The sequence below is a fragment of the Crinia signifera genome, chromosome 5 (genome assembly GCF_055691185.1).
Source record: "Crinia signifera chromosome 5, ASM5569118v1, whole genome shotgun sequence".
Taxonomy (NCBI): domain Eukaryota; kingdom Metazoa; phylum Chordata; class Amphibia; order Anura; family Myobatrachidae; genus Crinia; species Crinia signifera.
Genome location: NC_139221.1, coordinates 115,326,649 through 115,345,970, shown reverse-complemented (window position 1 = coordinate 115,345,970; position 19,322 = coordinate 115,326,649). Strand labels below are relative to the sequence as shown.

The following is a 19,322-nucleotide window of genomic DNA, read 5'->3' as shown; positions in this document are numbered from 1 at the left end:
CATTACAGCTCTTTTTGTGTTCTAGACCAACCTGTGGCTCTCCAGCTTTTCTGGAACTACAAATCCCAGAATTCTTTACCAGAGAAATAGAGGGGAGGGTGTGCTGGGACTTGTAGTTTTTAAAGGTTGGCTAGACCCTTTCTAGACAGATTATAAATGGAATTCAGAAAGCAAAACAGGTCTGTGTGTTATTCTGTATTGCTATTGCATGCTATATATTTGTTATGCTTTTTTATGGTGGTTGGAACACATTTTGGAAAACTGCTAAAATAAAATGTGGCTTTCTAGTACATGGACCTCTCTGTAATCCTTTAGCTGAATACACGTGATTGGTGTTTTCTTCATATAATCAGGTCTCAAACCTAGTATTTGCTGAATGTATACATTTCTCTTTGTAATCAGGAAATGAAACGTCGTCACATAGCAAAGCCATTCTCGATGGAGAAATTACTGTATCAGATTGCAACAGCTGAGGCAAAAAAGGAGAACAGTCCAACTCTGAGTAGCATTTCGACTCTGCTTGGAGAGCTCAGGTAATAGAAAAGAGGCCTCTTTTGTGTTCACTGTGACCTTCTAACAGTTTCAAATTAGTTTGATATGAACTTGTTTAAAGAAGAACCCGACAAGACTTATAATGAAAAGCAACCTGTGGTACAAGCGATCCTGTGATACACTAGTCCTTCCAGTTACTGGTCCGAGCCCGCACTGATCTTCCCTATGGCATTTCCATTCTGGAATACTTTGTGTCACAGGATCGTTGCACCATAGGAAACTCTGATTGTATTGTTAACTTGGTGACCTAAATAAGTTCTAGAGTGTTGCCGGAGTTCTTCTTTAAATTTACCCTGTGGGTGACCACTGTGGACCACAATATTTTCAATGGTCACCTGCTTTGTTACCTAGTATGTTTCTTTGGTATCTCCTGAAAATTCAAACAAAAATACCTTCCTTGTGTTTTTGTATTCTTTGGAAAGATCGGCGTGTCATATCCGAAAAGTGTCGAAAGTCGTATTAGAGATGCTCGAAAATGTTTCAAAACGGTTCTGGAACTGTTTACAGTGGACAAAATTTTTGCGCACAATTCTTGAACTTTACATGGACTTTAAACCAAAAAGATGAAGCTTAATTCGGGAAAGGCTAACAGGTTTGACAAAGTTCGAGCCTGTATAGCTGCATCGTTTCGCATTTTTTTTCCATCATGCGAATGGTGAGCGTGAGCACCACAATATTCGCAACGTTGTTATCGGGTAGTAGTTCCAAAATTGGTTTGGTTGAACCAATTGGCAATCTTAGACACTTTTAAGATTGTCATTACCAAAACCTAAAGGTTGTCGTATCGGGTCGGTCGGTCGATCAAATTTCAAAACAACTCGAAAAGTTCAAGCATCTCTAGCCAGTATTATATTTCTGTTGATAATAAACATCGGTTTCTCGCCATTTATAGAGCTGGTATGTATATATTATTTCTCTCTGGCTCAACTGAGGTCCTGCAGACAGACAGTTTATAACTATCGCATAACTGAGGAAAGGATGGGTACGGTATATCCTCACGGCCTGTCTGTTAGCCGACAGCCTATAGTGAATGATAAGCGATTGGTGAGTGAGATCTATGTTTTTCCGAGCGCTGGCATGACCTCGTTAAATGATGCCATTTTCGCTCTTGTTTTTTTCATGTTGGTATGTAGATATAAGATTGCCATGCAGCTGTTTCGGTACAATCAAGGCAGCAACCAGTGAATTCTGTCTCTTTCATGCCATTGCTTTGCCTAATGACGTTTTTGTGACAAGGTTTCTCATGTAATAATGTTTTTTGTCTACTATGTAGCGTCTTTGTTTCCAAGAGGTGACTGATGATCATTATTCGTAACTATACAGTATATGTATAATCTCTGCTGTGGAACTGTCCATTAGAGGACCAATCTTTTTGTCTAATCACTGGAAAATTGAATTTAGCATGAGCAATATAGAAATGAAATGGTTTACGGAATCATGTTTATATACTGTGCGGTATGCTAATAACATTTCTTTATAGGTGATGCAGAATATAATTTCACTGTCACTTCACCCTCATTACAAAGCGGTAGAAGAGCTCACTGTAATCGGGGTTGAGTGATGAGCCACGCAGTTTCTGACTTACTGTTTTGTTGGTCAGGGATACAGAGTTGAGGCAGAGGAATGAGCTCTTTGAGGCCGGCCTCCACTCATCTGCACGCTACGGGAGTCACGACACCAGCAACTCAACGTTGGATGGGAAGAAGAAACCTCGAAAATGGCTGCAATTTGAGACCTCAGAAAGAAGATGTCAGATCTGCCAGCACCTCTGTTACCTTTCCATGGTGAGTGTGGATGTGAACTGCATTAGTGCTTATTTTGTCCTCGCTTTCATCATATACTGTGTTTCTGTATAGAAAATAGCCAAGTAGTTATACAGGTTGAGTATCCCGTATCCGAGTATCCGTTATCCGAATTATTCCGAAAACCATACATTCCAGAAAGTGAAAAAAAAATATTTTTTTGCTAAAAACTCACTGGGCACATATGTAACAGCACTACTGAGGACATGATATGTAAATGGCACTAAATATGTGCAAGAAAATGATTGCTTGGCATTCAAATTCAATATCTGAGATAGTACACAAATTTTGTTTCATGTTTTGAAACCTTGTTTTTTGAACAAATAAAATATATTTGTGTGTATTTTATGTGGTAATAAAATATATTTGTGTGTATTTTATGTGTTTATACAACATACATGCAAGATACTTCAAAATACATAATTGAAATATTAAAATATTCCGAAATACGGAATAATCCGTTATCCAAAATTCTCCTGGTCCCGAGCATTTTGGATACGGGATACTCAACCTGTATTACATTTATTAGAACACACTAATGTTCTTACTACAAATACAAGTCAGCTAAGTAATACCCCTTTCACACTCCACAAGTAAACTGGGTCTGACCCAGGTCTCTGTGCTGTGTGAAAGGGCCATTTGAAAAACCCGGGTCCAGGCACCCGGCATTCCTACCTGGGTTAAAAGAAGGGTCTTTCCCGGGTCGGACCCAGGCTGCTCGGTAGTGTAAATGGGTAACCCAGGTCCAGCGGGAGGAGGCAGCGTCAGCTCTAAGCGCATCTGGCATATAGACTTGCAGACCATATGGATATACTGTAGATTTGTTAAGTCCTGCAAGGGTTTTAGAAGAAACGGCAGATTTTATTTATACTTACCAGCCTCTGAGTGGTAACATTCTGGATATATTATGAAACGTGGGTTGGTATTAGCACTACACCTACAGCTGTTCCTCATACACTGCTACACTGCTGTTGCCACACCAACAACCCCCTTCTCAGCAAACATGTTTACCTGAAAATGCATATTAGTCGCAAACTGATATGACAAATGACTTCACAAAACTACACTGAATCATTTGCTATACAACACTTTTTTCTGAGCTGTATATTAAAGCAGTCAAAGCTTTTTTCCATTCCAAGTTCCATTGTGCTTTGTACATAGGCATAGAAATGTCATCTAAGGTTTGAAAGAAGTTTGGCGTAAGCTGCGTCATATGGGACATGGCGCACATGAGAAGGGTTGTTTGGCATGACAACAATAGTGTATGAGGACACATCTGTAGGTGTAGAGCGGATGCTAACCCTTGGGACCTCGCAGCTCATTTGCAACACATGGTGTCTCGCACCACATGGTGTATTAGGACACACATATTCTGACAAATGAAAGCTGTAACACATGGTACGAATTGTTATTTTATTAATGTAAGATTCCAAAATATTACAAATATTACAAATAGTACACCTTGGTAATGAGACAGTGCTACCAAGGTAATAGCCCAGTGATCAGGTGTCGTCATCCTTCACTGTGCACTCTTTAATCATACAGAAGTAAGAGATTGCTGTACACCCTTCATTTGTTTATCACAAGGGGTTCTAACATCCGCTGCCCCACATCTCTCCTCGTCGCTGGGTACCGCATTTTTACTAATTGCACATGCTTTAACATAAGCGATTAGTATTACGGGCTTTGTTCTACTCTGGTTCCTGGGTGGAAATGTAGCTACATATTTCAGTGAACACTCTCTTAGCAAAGTAATAATAGAACTTTATCATCCATCGATCAAATTAATTGTTGAAATCTATTTGGTATATTTAACAAATGTTCTATTGCCTCTGGTGAATCCTATATGTCTCTACACTGATTCTGTTCCATTTTTGGTAAAAAATCCACATGGTGCGATTCATTTTCTTTTCAATCTGGTTTCCATCAGGATTGAATCAGTATCGTATTGCACGGCGCAGTGTACACATACCGGGTAGACTATATCGTACAGATCTGTACTATATAGTCTTGCCTGCACAGCCTATTTTTTTTCGATTTCGATGCAGCGAATCAGAATCAAATGCGGCTCAAAACCGTTCCATTTTGACTATATAAGCAAAATCAAATTGAAAAATAGTCAAAATCAAACCATGTGTATGGGCTCATCTCTGGATGTGATTGATGATTATTATTGTGAGTCTTAGCCTCGCCCAAACATATGTGCTCTTCTAATCGCAGAGACCTGTTACCATATTACATACAGTATATTATCTCACAGGGAAAGGCTTTTCAAATTGCATTATGTTTGTTTAACAGCCCATGTCAGTCTGCCTTACTGGTGAATTGCTGCTGGGACTGGCTTGGGTCTAATAAGATTACATGTCGCCATTTTCACAGCATTTACTTTTGTAGTTCCAGAGTAATAAAGATGGTCATTGTATCTCAACCTAAATCCTCTGCAAGATGTTCACTTCTTGTCAGTAACTCATCTGAGTCCTTGTATAATATTTGTTACGTATTGTATTTTATTTAGGTGGTGCAAGAAAATGAGAACGTTGTCTTCTGCCTGGAGTGTGCGCTGCGTCACGTGGAGAAGCAGAAGTCATGTCGAGGGCTAAAGCTCATGTATCGCTATGATGAGGTGAGCTGGTGAAATAAATTATACAGATTGTAATAAGAAATGAGCAAATTCCCAGATGCAGGATGAATTTACCTTGGTGGGAGATAATACATAATAAGTAAGGTATTTAACTAAAAATCTTATATTTGATAGACCCTGACTCATAAAAAAAAAAAAAATATTTTGGGGGGTTTGGTACCCCTTAGACTTTTTTTTTGTGTCTCAATTGTACTACAATGGATTGCCTTCAAGAAGCAATCAATAAGTATAAACATGCCAGTATTTTCATAAGACTTAAGAATGGGTTATTTTAGTTATTATAATTTTATTTATAAAGTGTCACAAGTGTTTTGCAGCTCCGTACAAAGGAACAGTACAGGGAGACAAAACTTGGCTTTATAATGAATAAATAACAAAAATAGAGTACAAATAAAGAGCGCCACAGTTCAATACACATTACAGCTTAAATATAAGTAGTGAGGATTCAATCAGCATACTATAAGAGGCTTGAGGCCAATGATGGAGATAAGTATACAGACGAAGATGGTCACTGAGTGTTTGAGTATAGGAGAGCTGTGAGCGAAATGTGAAGAGGGCTTGGTACTTGTATGTTAGTTGGGTGCCCACTAAGCTATTTGTTCAGTTTTAAGCGTCCCCTCGCGGGGCTCGCCATGCTACGGGCTCGGTGGCTCGCCGCACTCGCCACACTATATGAAAGCAACTCCATGCCGACATGGATAGTGGGGGTATGAGCGTAATTACTATAGTGGGCGCCCAACTAACATATAAGTACTGAGGGCTTTGACAACAGGAGAACTGCTCGGAGGAGCTTACAATCTAGTAGGAAGGGGAGACAGACAGATTACAGGAGGTGCACGCAAGTGGGTGGTGCCTAGATAGCAGGATGTAAACAGGCAAGGGGTCGGAGAACCAGCTAGTTTATGCAGGACTAGTTTATGCAGTGGAAGGGTACACTTTGATGAATAGGTGAGTTTTCAGTGCCCGTTTCAAGCTTTGCAAGGTCGGGGAGAGTCTAATGGAGCGAGGGAGTGCGTTTTACTGAAGGAATGCAGCACGGGCAATGTCCGTGATTCACAAACTCAGTCCTCAGGTCACTTTAACAGTCCACAGTGCAAGTGGCTTAATTAGTACCTTAATTAATTTCTTTTAACCATTTGTGCTCCTGCATGGATCTCTTTAAAATCTTCACAGAGTTTGGTGACCACTGGTGGTGTCCGTAGTTTCATACTGGTGACCACAAGATGGCACCCATAACAAATGTTTGCAGTGAGTTAGTGCCGTGTAGAGTGCTTATCAGTCTGCAATGTTAGCAGAGGCATTCTCAGATTGATATAATTTATGCAGCGTTATATAAATCAGAAAATCTAGATATAACTTGGATAGCATTCTTTGTAATTTTTTTATTCCTCAAATTAAATCTGCACTCAGGCTCAGACTGGCTTCTAGATTTACTATCTGATCCCCAATAATATGTACAATCAATACAAGGAAACCATGTCATAAGTTAAGTGGGGGCCTGGCACTGCACATGCTCTAGTTGGACACAATAGTAAATCAGATGCAAACTCATATGCAAATTGTGTACTGTATATGTATAATATATAATTTGATGGACGACACCTGAGGTGGGCACCCAGCTCCACTCTGAGTTTCAGGCAGATTGTTAGCCACAGGGCTTGCTGCTTGGCTGAACCTCAACCTGGAGCTATTCAATAAGTGCAATTACTACATATGGTAAGCCCCAGAGGTTGCACACTGGTTAAATGCTTCTTCTGGGTCTTACCACATGGGGTAGCCCATAGATTCTAGGCACGTTACCTTAAATCTTTGGGTCAACACATGTCAGTCACATACCTAGGTCTCATGTGTCTGCGCATGTCAGAAGATTACAGGACCCTGAATGGAACTTTGCTATAAACAAGCCGTTATTCTTGTATTGTAGCACCTCCATATAAAAATTCAGATTTAGGAAGAAGTTTCACTGCATCACATTGCTATTAAAATGCAGTCACGTGACAGGCACTCCGCACAGTCACTCAGAATCTGAAATACCGAGCAGGGATGTTTGGCGCGACTTCAGCAATAGTGTACTAGGCCACATCTGGACTTCTCTAATGAACTGTTTTCTAAATTAGCCTTGAAATCTTTTGACTGTCCTGGAAAAAAGATTTCAGGCAAGCGCACATCTTCACTAAAGACTTCTCTTAAGATCCCATGTGCGTTCCTATGGATCTTTTGCTAAAGCGTCTGATCTTTCATGCAGCATGTATGATCAAAAGATTTAGCAAAAGATCTGCGGGAGCGCGCATCTGATCGAGATGTGAAGATTTGCAGTAAAAATCGTCCGATCTGCAAAAAATTTATTCTAGTGTGTGGGCACCATTAAATCTCATTTTGGATGTCCCAGCGCTTTCTTTAACTTGGCATCTTAAAGACTGAGCCTAGTGCCTTGGATCTCTTTTCCATCCTACCTTGTTCTTCCAGTAATATTATGCTCTCTCCTATTCTTTAAGTTTGCTGCCTGAGATTTGTCCGTAACTGCCCCAATCTCCTGCACATTTCACATTTATGTTCTCTTTCAATCCAGCCAGTTTTACCTCTGCGGAATTTCAGAATTAAGGGCCCTACATACGCAGAGATTTGTGCCAGAGATTCAGAATAGGAGATTCAGCATGAGAGATTTCATTCTCAGATGATGAGCCACATACAGAGAGATTTGTGTCAGAGATTCATAATGGGAGATTCCAAATCTGTCACAACTGTCACACAGAAAGTGATGAAAAAACTGCACTTCATCACAAAAATAATGTTCTTTCCCCTCCCCCTAGTGTACCCCCCACAAAAAAAACACCAAGTTTAATCATTGGTGGCTAGTGGAACCCCCCCCCCCCTTCCAAAAAAAGTTGAATGATTGGTGGCTAGTGGTCCCCCCATAAAAACCTTTTAAATCATTGGTGGCTAGTGCCCCCCCACCCATGCAAACTTTTAAACGTTGGTGGCACAGTGGGGACCGACAGAAAAAATACTTACCAAGTCCGAGGTCCAGAGTCGCATCCTCTCAGTCCTGCAGCGGGTCTTCTTGGCAATGTCATCAGTGGGGCTTCTCAGCAGCGGCAGCAGCGGGGACCCTCAGTGGCGTTCTCCGGAGTCTTCAGTGACAGTCGCTCAGAGGGCCCTGCTCATCCCGCACCACTCATGCGGGAGATGAGCAGGAACTTCTGAGTGACTGCACTGAGTTATCCGGCGTGGCCGTTCTGAATCTTGGGCAGATTTAGAACGGCGGGGCTGCGCATTTAAAACGCTGTGTGGTCTACATACACAGCGATTTACATGCGTTTTCAGGGATTTTCTGAGTGATTTGTTAAAATTGCTAAGAAAATGATGGAAAATTGTGCCATGTGTGGGGCCCATTAGACCCTTTATCAACCTGGAGGCTACTTAATCTCCTGTCTACACCTTTGTTATCTTCCGCTAACCGCTAATCTTGGCCCTGATTTCTTCCTCCTTTTCAGTCTTAAATCTGTCCACAGTTGAATCCTAGAAACCTAGAATGTTACAGCAGATAAGACTCTTGCCCAATCTAGTCTGCCTTTTTTTTTGGTAACTTTAGCGATCTGTTCCTTGGTTCTTTGTAAGGATTTTCTTATGCCTTTTCCTATTCCAAGCATGTTCACATTGCTTTACAGTCTTAAGCCGTGTACACATGGGGCAATTCTTCTAAGCGTGTGTGTACACAGCAGGCGATAGCGATGCGCGGCCTGGCAGCACCACAATCACCTGTCCAAATAGACACTGCAGGCAAGAATATTTGAACTAGACACTGCAGTGTTTATTCGGCTGTACACATGGGCTGCTGCTGGGGATGGGCGCCATCTCTGGCAGCGACATCACGATTTTGACTAAGCAAAATCGCTTAGCCAAAATCACACCGCCTCCAGCCTGTGCATACAGCACTTTAGCCTCTACCACCTGAGGTGAAGCCATTCCACTCATCCTCTACCCCAGGGGTGGCCAAACCTGTCCTCAAGATCTACCAACGGTGCTTGTTTTCCAGGCAGCCTGTGGATCTTATAGTAGGAATGAATGCAGCAGGCTTTAAAATGTGACAGTTAGTAATGACTGCAGCTGTGCACCAGCTAGGTAACCTGGAAAACGTGGACCGTTGGTAGATCTGGAGGACCGGTCTGGCCACCCCTGCTCTACCCTTTCTGTCTAGTCATTTTTTCCTCATGTTCTTTGGACTTGCCTACCTCCATCCAGTTTGGGCACGTCCTTGTATTTTGCTGCTATTCTTCAAAGCTGCTGCTTGTCTCATGTGTCTCTTAAGCTGTACACACGGGGGAGATATATTGCTCAGCAATATATCTTAAATGGTCAACAAAGCCTTTCGCTCTCTCCATTCTCTCTCACCCGCCTTTCCACAGATTACCTCCCACTCCCTATGCTGTTTCCATCCTCTGCTATTCACTTCTCACTACTGTCAGGGCACATATGAAGCACTATAGGCTTGTAGTCTAAGTCACCCCTGTATATTCAAGCCTACAAGATGTCCACTTTCACCTCTCACCCTTTTCCATCCCCCTCATCTCTTCCTAGTGCACCCGCCAATCCCCTCACTCCCCAGGACTATAAGATCTCCTAAACTGGTCCTGCCACCCTCTAGGTCTCTAGTGCGCTCCCACTCAGTGACACTTCAGTATTTCCTTATCTTTAGCATTGTCATTGAGAGCTAGTTGTGTTATTACATCACTGCTTGTTTTCTCCCCTTAGGGCTATTTCACACGCTGACAGCATTGTGTCCTTTCACACGGGATGGTCACAGCCCAGCCGCCAGGTTGCAGCCGGATATCACCACTGGAAAGGATGGCTGCGGGGCAGTGACCGTTCCGTCCATTATAAATTTCTGTGTACGGCATGACTTTTGGCCGTGCAGAGTTTTGCTGCCCGTCGGCAGAGCGTGTGCAATAGCCCTTATACTGTCGGTTTGAACCATAGAAATTGTATTGATTGTACATATATCTAGAATTTTCCCTAAATGATACAAATAATAAGATACAGATGTAGCATATTTGCCGCAATCCTTATTCACGTGCATACACATCACAGCATGCTGCAGTATTTGCCGGGCGCAGCCCTGCGGCCGCTTATAGAAATGAATTGTGTGCACAGGCTCTCACTGGCATACTCGTTGTGCCATACATGCGCATTGCAGGACGGATGACAGTGACTACATCTTTATATGATACAGGCACCATAAAAATAAAACCTAATAATTACCACATTAAATGTATATTGGGCCAGATTTAGCTTCAGTTACCGTTTTGCTACAATAGCAATACTGCAACTGATATAGCTGCAAAAAGCAGATGGCCTGTCATTTTTCATGTTGCAGCAGTTGTGTGTTGTCACGCAGCCGCCCAGAAACACCTGTTGTATGGAAAACACCCAACAAGTGCCACCGTCCATCATACTGCGATTGTGTCCTTCCTAGATTCAATTGCACATTGAGCTTTGCCATGTACAGAAATGTGAAAAATCACCAGATTTTTGCACTTCTACGGCCTCCATTGAATCGGACCCATTGTCAACAGATCTCAACAACAGGCCTGTTTCAATTTGAAATTTATAGTGTGTTCTTATTGTTTTACAGGAACAAATAATAAGTCTGGTTAATCAGATTTGTGGGAAAGTTTCTGGGAAAAGCAACAGCATCGAGAACTGCCTGGTTAAATGTACACCAAAAAGGGGACCAAGGAAGAGAGCAACGCTTGACGTGCCAACATCTAGACTTTCATCCATCAGTTTGTCCAAAAGTGCTTCAAATTCATAATGAAGATGCCAACACTCCCATTTCTCTGAGCATATAATTATATATATAAATATATATATAATTTTTTTAGTTTGTAATTATACCATAGTTTGGAGTACTTGCTGTAGAATACAGGCTGTCTTTGCACTAGCTCTAAGAAGATTTTTTTTTTCCTCGTCTTCTGGTTTTTAGAAAAGTAACTTTGTTTTAGCATTAAACTGATTTTATTTTCTATTTAGACACTGCAGTCTGAATTTCAACACTGCAGTCTAGTCACTGTTTTATGATAATCTAAGGGGACAGTCTGTGTTTTTAATTTAATTTTTTTTTTCTGCAAACCCCATAGACTGAATGAAAAAGCCTTCCTTGACAACAATGTGTGAAAAAAAAAACAAGGCTTTTAAAAAACATTTTTGATAGGTTTGAGGTGCGTCTTTTTCTTTTGTAATTCTTTATCCAGCTAAGGGAGCAGTTTTTTCTAGAGAAGAAAAAAAAATGAAACTTGAACAAACCTGCTTCTCCCTAGTTATGTCTCATTCTTTCACGTGCAAGATGAGTTTTTTTGTATTTTTTATTATTATTATTATTATTATTATTTTTTTTTTGTAAGTGGGATTTGAAATATAATAACTTTATAAAAACAAACACAAAAATTGGAGGATGGTTTGGCAGCTGATGAACTTTTTCACACAAAACCAGAGGCAAAATTGCTGAGATTTGGAAATGGTTCTCTGTTACCAGCACATTTCTATGCATCTGTTATAGGAGAAGAGGAAAATGAACTCAAGCAAATGCCTGTCTGGCAGAAGTCATGTGGTGGGGTGGGCGGGATGGGGATTATAAACTGTGCCTGATTTCATAAGGAATCCATTCTGTTATTTTTGGTGCTGTTGGCTACTTTATCAAAAAAAGAAAGAAATGTTTAAAAAAAAAAATTCAATAGCATCCTTTGGTAAAGAAAAGGAAAATTAATTTAAAGTATATATATATATAAATGGTTGAAGCCAGAAGTGCTTCTATGTCATAGACGTGCAATCTTTCTAACATTCCATTTCATTCCACTGCTGTCTCAACACATCACACAATCAGCATTAATATATATGTATTTTGTTTTATGTTGAACCCCTCTCTGTTGTAGACTCTTGCTGTGTATTACTTTGCTAATTTCTGCGACAGAGATTAATTGCTTCAGTGATTACCTTTTAGAGCCACTAGGGTCTGATTTTATCAATTTTTTATTTTTAATTTTTCTTTTGTGAATGTGAACAATAATTTTACTTCATTGTCTTGTCTTTTTTTTTTTTTTGCTCTGTGTCTACCAGAAGAGAAAAATACAAATCACAATTGTTTTGTACATATGCTTGTAAATTGTTTAAAATACTTGAGCCTTCTTTTGGGGATAGGGGTGGACAGGGGACGGTGAAAAATAAAGATGAAGAAAAAGCCTTACATTTCAGTTTCTTCATCGGATGGTTTGGATGCTTACAGGGTTATTCTTGTAACATATATAAGTGCTGCTTACATCACTGAACAACTAAAAAGAAAAGAATAATGGTGTAATTTTTTTGGCCCCTTTTTTTCTGGTTGGTTATATACGTGGGACTAAAGAAAAATAAAGGGAAAATGTTTTTTTCAAAAAATTGTTTATTTCATGGTTGAAAGAAATCTGAAAAACCGTAGCTAGCCATATTGCACTGAACTCGCCAGTGGTAACTATTGGGAGAGTGTCCTTTAATACAATTTGTTGGTTGTTGTTGCAGAAGACTGAACTGTTTTTTTGAATATTTAACAATAACATAAACAGAGTCAAGTGTTTTTCAAATGTGGTTGTCCAGTTTTATGGCCTTGCTGTGTGCTTTTTCCCTCTTGACAGTAACCTTCTATGACTACGGCTTACAGGTTGACATTTTAATTTATTGGCACTGCTCTCTTTCCTTGTGGTGGAAAGACTCCATGTTGTTTATTGCCAGTTTTGTTTACTTTTCAGGTTTGTACAACAAGGTTTATTAATAAATAAGACAAACTTTTTTGGATATGTGCGTTGCTTATTTTGAGACTCCCCCTAGCGGAACTCTTCGAAGACTGAGTATGTACGGTTACCAACACTAATACACTAGTAAGCCCGCTCAAAGCAGACACTAGACCTATATATATATCTATATAAGAGAGATAGATAGATATATAGAGAGAGAGATAGATCTATATAGTTAAATCATTAACCCACCTACATGTACAATTTTTGTCCTTCTGACTCCTACAGTCCATTAATGCTCCTACTGTTTTGTACATTGGACTCCTATACACAGCTGAGCTGTGCCAGCAACCAGATCTACAGCAATCGCGGAAATGTAAATTTCCACTAGTGGGAGTTGGTTTCTTTTTGTCTTCTTCATAATCTGTGTTAGTGGCCGTAAGGATTCTGTTGTTGTGCCTTGGGGATGGAGGGTTTATTGATTAAATAAAATATTGTGGGTGAAGTAATATTTTAAAGTATTATTTTCGCATTATTTAGTTCTAACATATTAAATTATATTAGAAATGTATATTCCCCTGCAAAATATTACATTGTATTATTTATTCTACTAACAGCAGTGTTAGGAACTGCCAAGGAAAAGTCATTCTAGAACCACACCTTTGCTTTGTGACACCAGTGGAATGGAAATAAATTACTGAACCGATGCTTCTATGTCTTGTTTATCAAAGAAATGTAAAAGCTAAGGATCTTATGATTTATTATTACCAGTTATTGATATAGCACACACGTTCCACAGCACTTTATGGAGAATACATACAAATATGTCAAAGCAATCTGTGGCCCTTGACTGCAGCTTAGTATGAACTCCGGATCACCACCCCTTCCAATACAAATCAATATGAATGAGTGGCCCCAAATAAGACAGGTATCCGAGAGAAACTTTGTTCCTGATGAGATATTCACACTCTCGGGTCACAAGGAGAAACAAAACTGGTTACATCAACTTCCCGGCTGGTACTGCTAATTATTAATAATCCACAGTTTAGTCACCAAAGAGTGAGATGCATGCGAACATAGAGGTATCTTTGAATCCACCAGTATTGAAGCAATATTAGCCCTTCCGGTACATATGTAGCTGCGCTTATCATTGCCTGATTGCCACTACTCCTGCCTGTTTCTCATTCTAAATTCCCACCCACAGCACGGAACCTCCATGATGCAATATCGCCGTTCACTACATTTCTATGAGCTACAGCAGGGGTGGCCGGACTTTCGTAACCCGGGATCTACTTTTTGTGCACTTACTCACCGGTGATCTACCGGCGTTTCCCACTTCATAAAATATTCCCCTCCCAGTGAATAACCCCCCCCCCCCCCCGTGTAATTCTACCCTGTGCAGAATACCCTCCATATGCACCAGCATCATCCGCAGTAATAGCGGACAAGCTTTAATAATTGTAATGGTGGTCAAGCAATTGTAGACTTTGGCACACCAAAAGATTAAAGAGACAGCGTGCACTGAAGGTAGGGAGATAGTGGGTGACTGGCGAGGCTGGGGAGACAGGGAGATAGTGGGTGACTGGGGAGGCTGGGGAGACAGGGAGATAGTGGATGGCTGGGGAGACAGGGAGATAGTGGATGACTGGGGAGGCTGGGGAGACAGGGAGATAGTGGATGACTGGCGAGGCTGGGGAGACAGGGAGATAGTGGGTGACTGGGGAGGCTGGGGAGACAGGGAGATAGTGGATGACTGGCGAGGCTGGGGAGACAGGGACATAGTGGGTGACTGGCGAGGCTGGGGAGACAGGGAGATAGTGGATGACTGGCGAGGCTGGGGAGACAGGGAGATAGTGGATGACTGGCGAGGCTGGGGAGACAGGGAGATAGTGGATGACTGGCGAGGCTGGGGAGACAGGGACATAGTGGGTGACTGGCGAGGCTGGGGAGACAGGGAGATAGTGGGTGACTGGCGAGGCTGGGGAGACGGAGATAGTGGATGACTGGCGAGGCTGGGGAGACAGGGAGATAGTGGATGACTGGCGAGGCTGGGGAGACAGGGAGATAGTGGATGACTGGCGAGGCTGGGGAGACAGGGAGATAGTGGATGACTGGCGAGGCTGGGGAGACAGGGAGATAGTGGATGACTGGCGAGGCTGGGGAGACAGGGAGATAGTGGATGACTGGCGAGGCTGGGGAGACAGGGAGATAGTGGATGGCTGGGGAGACAGGGAGATAGTGGATGACTGGCGAGGCTGGGGAGACAGGGAGATAGTGGATGACTGGCGAGGCTGGGGAGACAGGGAGATAGTGGATGACTGGCGAGGCTGGGGAGACAGGGAGATAGTGGGTGACTGGCGAGGCTGGGGAGACAGGGAGATATAGTGGGTGACTGGCGAGGCTGGGGAGACAGGGAGATATAGTGGGTGACTGGCGAGGCTGGGGTGATAGAAATAGTGGGTGACTGGCAAAGCTGGTGTGATGGAGATAGCTAGTGACTGGGGAGGCTTGGGGGATGGAGATAGAGGGTGAGTGGGGAATCTGGGGTGATGAAAGGAATATATATATATATATATCAGTATTTTGGCACTCCCATAGACAGGTAAATTACTGCAGCCTGTTCCCCAACAAATACTATCCATGGACTACAAGGGTGCAGCATAATCATAAATACACACACTATATTTAAATAAAGGCTGCTCCTCCACCCTGGCCTCCATGACCCCTCACCTTGTCAATTGTCTTCAATTGCTCCGTCCCCGACAGTCATGTCATATCCATGTTCAGTGCCCCAGCAGCAGACACTTAATTCAGCTCTGACTTTTCCGCTCCGGATCTGACCCAGCCGCCTGCTGTATTGCTCTGGGAGTAGCTAGCAGGCGGCATTGGCAGGAGGGCAGATGACTGGAGGCATAGGCAGGCGAGTGGACAGCATAAGCAGCCTGCTTATGCCTCGCATCGCAAGCAACAAGCACGCGGGTGGACGGCATACGCAGGCGGGCGGGCGACGGAAGCGTGACGTGCCATATGCAGCTATTTAACCTACTGGCACTGCTTCCTGTTCTGCCGTAGCTGCCGCCGCTGACCTGTCCCGGCAGCTCTGCTTAGGGAATCAACATGCAGTACGCGGGTGACATAACGTCACCCGCACACCGCGATCTACTGGCGAGAGGTCCGCGATCTACCAGTAGATCGCGATCGACCTTTTGGCCACCCCTGAGCTACAGGATTGATTTAGATATACATGCATGGTGATGGGACTGCACCAATCGTCACAGGAGTCACACATGGTGATTGGTACAGCAATGATGAGCGTGGCTACATCAATAGGTATTAAACTTAACCCATGTTTTTCTCCTTAGAGCAGTGGTTCCCAACCCTGGTCCTCAAGTACCCCCAACAGTGCACGTTTTCCAGGTCACCCGGCAGGTGCACTGATTATTCAGGCATATTTTAAAAGATCCACAGGTGGAGCTAATTATGTCACTTGTGATTCTATGTGGAGACCTGGAAAACATGCACTGTTGGGGGTACTTGAGGACCAGGGTTGTGAACCACTGCCACAGCAAATGTCTACTTAGACTTTAAAAATTATTTATTCCACATTTATCACAAAAATGCAAGAAACACAGACGTCCAACAAAATAAAAACAAACGTTTAGCAATCCCCATGGAGAACCCTAAAAGAAAAAAAATCCCTAACAAGCCTACAACCTCTCACCCAGTCTGAGTGGGGGCAGGAATGTCCATAAGATACTGTAATTGGAGTCTTCAATGGACCCTCCTGTTCCAGCAGATTTTTGTAATATAATATAATGCTTATTGCCTGTATTCTCTGTTAATGCTACAGTATATGTTTATGGATTCATTCATATATGGAAGGGCTCATGGAAAGGAGAAGGCTGAGAATAAGAGGATGTAACAGCCCAGAATGTTGTATAGTGTTCATACAGCTGGGACTAAAAAAGCTTTGTATCCCCTTGGAAACAGAGCAGCCAGCTTCCCTGAGGCGAGAGTCTGAGGTAACTGTCAGCAAGGCTGGAGCCCACACCATCGGCTCCAGAGTTCCCCCAAATAGTAGTTGCTTGTAAATGGATTGAGTCCCATCAGTATTACCTGTGCAGGAGAGGAAGTGACACTGATCACAGCAGGGAGCCTTCCCCCATTTCCACAGCAGCGACAGAGAAGCAGTTCAGGTGACCGCTAGCAGCTGGGGGAGAGGGCCTATGTTGGACTGCAGATCACCCATTTTGTGACAGAGTACAAGTCCAGCTAGTGACACAATCTATGTAAATAAGACAGCAGGGAGTGACTGGAGGGGATTACAAGGAGGTAAAGGAACAGAGTGTGGGGTGAATTTATGAAGCTTGGAGAAGTGTTATCTATCCCCATAAAGAACGTTATGAGCAAGGTGATAATGGTTCAGCCAATCGGCTACAATATGTAAATTGACAGGTAAGAGCTGATTGGCTGAACCATTATCACCTTGCTCATAACGTTCTTTATGGGGATAGATAACACTTCTCCAAGCTTCATAAATTCACCCCTGAGGGTGCTGGAAAACAAAGACTCCACTCCCTTGTGAGTTTGATGAGTTCAATGACAGACTTTGTGTACAAAGGAGGCAGTATATATATATATATATATATATATATATATAAACGTGGTATAGATGTAGACCCCTGGGGGTTAGAACATCACACGGCACTCCGAGGATTTTCGTAAATACAGTGAAGTTTAATGCAGCAACAGTTTCGAGGCTCAAAGCCCCTTCGTCAGGCTTACAGCATCCTTGCTGTAAGCCTGACGAAGGGGCTTTGAGCCTCGAAACTGTTGCTGCATTAAACTTCACTGTATTTACGAAAATCCTCGGAGTGCCGTGTGATGTTCTAACCCCCAGGGGTTTATCTATACCTGCAAGGGCACCCAGGTTATTGCATTCAGTCTCTGGAAGTGCCGGGTCGTCTACATCTATATATATATATATATATATATATATATATATATATATATAGGATCTTGGCAAAAAGGCGTCACTCGGAGTCTTAGTAGAAATTCAAAAGTGCTTTATTGCGTTGTAACCGACACCAGTGTTTCGAGCTCAAGGCTCGTCCTCAGGGTTCAACAGGGTTCAAGCCTTGAGCTCGAAACACTGGTGTCGGTTACAACGCAATAAAGCACTTTTGAATTTCTACTAAGACTCCGAGTGACGCCTTTTTGCCAAGATCCTGCATTTGGTCTACACACCTGGGAAGGCACCGGAGCAAGTTGCGAAGCTGTATATATTGGTGGAGTGCCGGACTCACCTCCCTGTCTATATATATATATATATATAAACGGGCGTCTGGCCGGCACTCCAAAGTGCTTGGTGCTTTATCTTGCCTGGTGCCTTCCAGAAATAACCTGAAATCAGGTATCCATAGCTCACTCCCACGGCGGCACTCCAAGGACGACATAAAGAGTCGACACACACTGTATGTGTTCAACGTTTCAGTGCTGTGCACTTTTATCAAGAACAGTGTAACTGTGTTACACTGTTCTTGATAAAAGTGCACAGCACTGAAACGTTGAACACATACAGTGTGTGTCGACTCTTTATTTCGTCCTTGGAGTGTATACAGGTAGCATCCCAGTGTTATACAAAGAAGCAGTTACTGACTGGAGCACTAACTGATTCTGTTTCTACATAAGAGTTATTAAAGGAACAATGCAAAGTATGACAGTCATGAAAGCAACCTTCAGGAGACCATTCCATTATTAATGGCCACAGCTTCTCAATGACAGAATTTGTCCCCTCTATGTGAGTTTTGGTAAGCAGAACAGAACTTCTAAGTGAACACTGGTGGAAGTATTATAACAGTGCAAATTACTAGTGCCCCTGATTCTAGTACTACTGAAATAGTTACAGCACTACCTACAAGTAACAGGAGGTGGAGCAGCTTAGAGGATGTCTATTCCTTAATTATATTTAATCTGCAGATGCAACTTTATGCAGTACCTTGATCACCTGAGAAGCCGAGCACCTACTTGTACAGCGAACCGTAGTTATGTGTGATATAATAATGTTACACCAGTTCTAAGATCGGCAGAACTCACCAAAGATATACCTACTGTACGTCTTAGTGGAGACCAGATGGACTGTTTCTTAGTTTGAGAGTCTTCATTAAGCAAACAACCACTGTCCTAGGTAGTACAGCCTGGAACATTAAGCACTTTATTACCAGCAGAGATGGTACATCTTTGAAAGCATTGCTGAGAAAATAGGGTACTTTCACTACTAAACTCTACAGCATCATCAAGTGCACCACCGTTTATGGCCTAATGCATGGACTATAAAGGGTAATTTGGGATATGTTTGAGTCACTGAACATTTAAAGCTTTAAAGTGTATTGTTGCCATATGTTATTTGTGATTACTTTTCTTATAAATGGTTGGTGTGGTAAACTTATTTATTTTATTCTTTGTTTAGCTAAGAAATTAGTTTGAGTAAGCTTCTGAAGGTGACAGTCTTTCGAATTTATATATATAAGTATTACCTTGATTTTGATCACTTGTTAATGGTTC

At 42.2% G+C, this 19,322-nt stretch overlaps 1 protein-coding gene across 1 annotated transcript in view; it reads left to right on the top strand.

Moving 5' to 3' along the window:
• Positions 1-12,819, top strand: part of JARID2 (jumonji and AT-rich interaction domain containing 2) — a 149,994-nt gene extending 137,175 nt beyond the window's left edge. Inside the window, exons 15-18 of the mRNA XM_083187885.1 lie at positions 403-533; positions 2,153-2,336; positions 4,870-4,977; positions 10,628-12,819. Coding sequence (XP_083044011.1) covers positions 403-533; positions 2,153-2,336; positions 4,870-4,977; positions 10,628-10,807 — 603 coding nt within the window. The 3' untranslated portion in view covers positions 10,808-12,819. The remainder of the gene's footprint in view (positions 1-402; positions 534-2,152; positions 2,337-4,869; positions 4,978-10,627) is intronic.
• Positions 12,820-19,322: the final 6,503 nt, after the last annotated feature.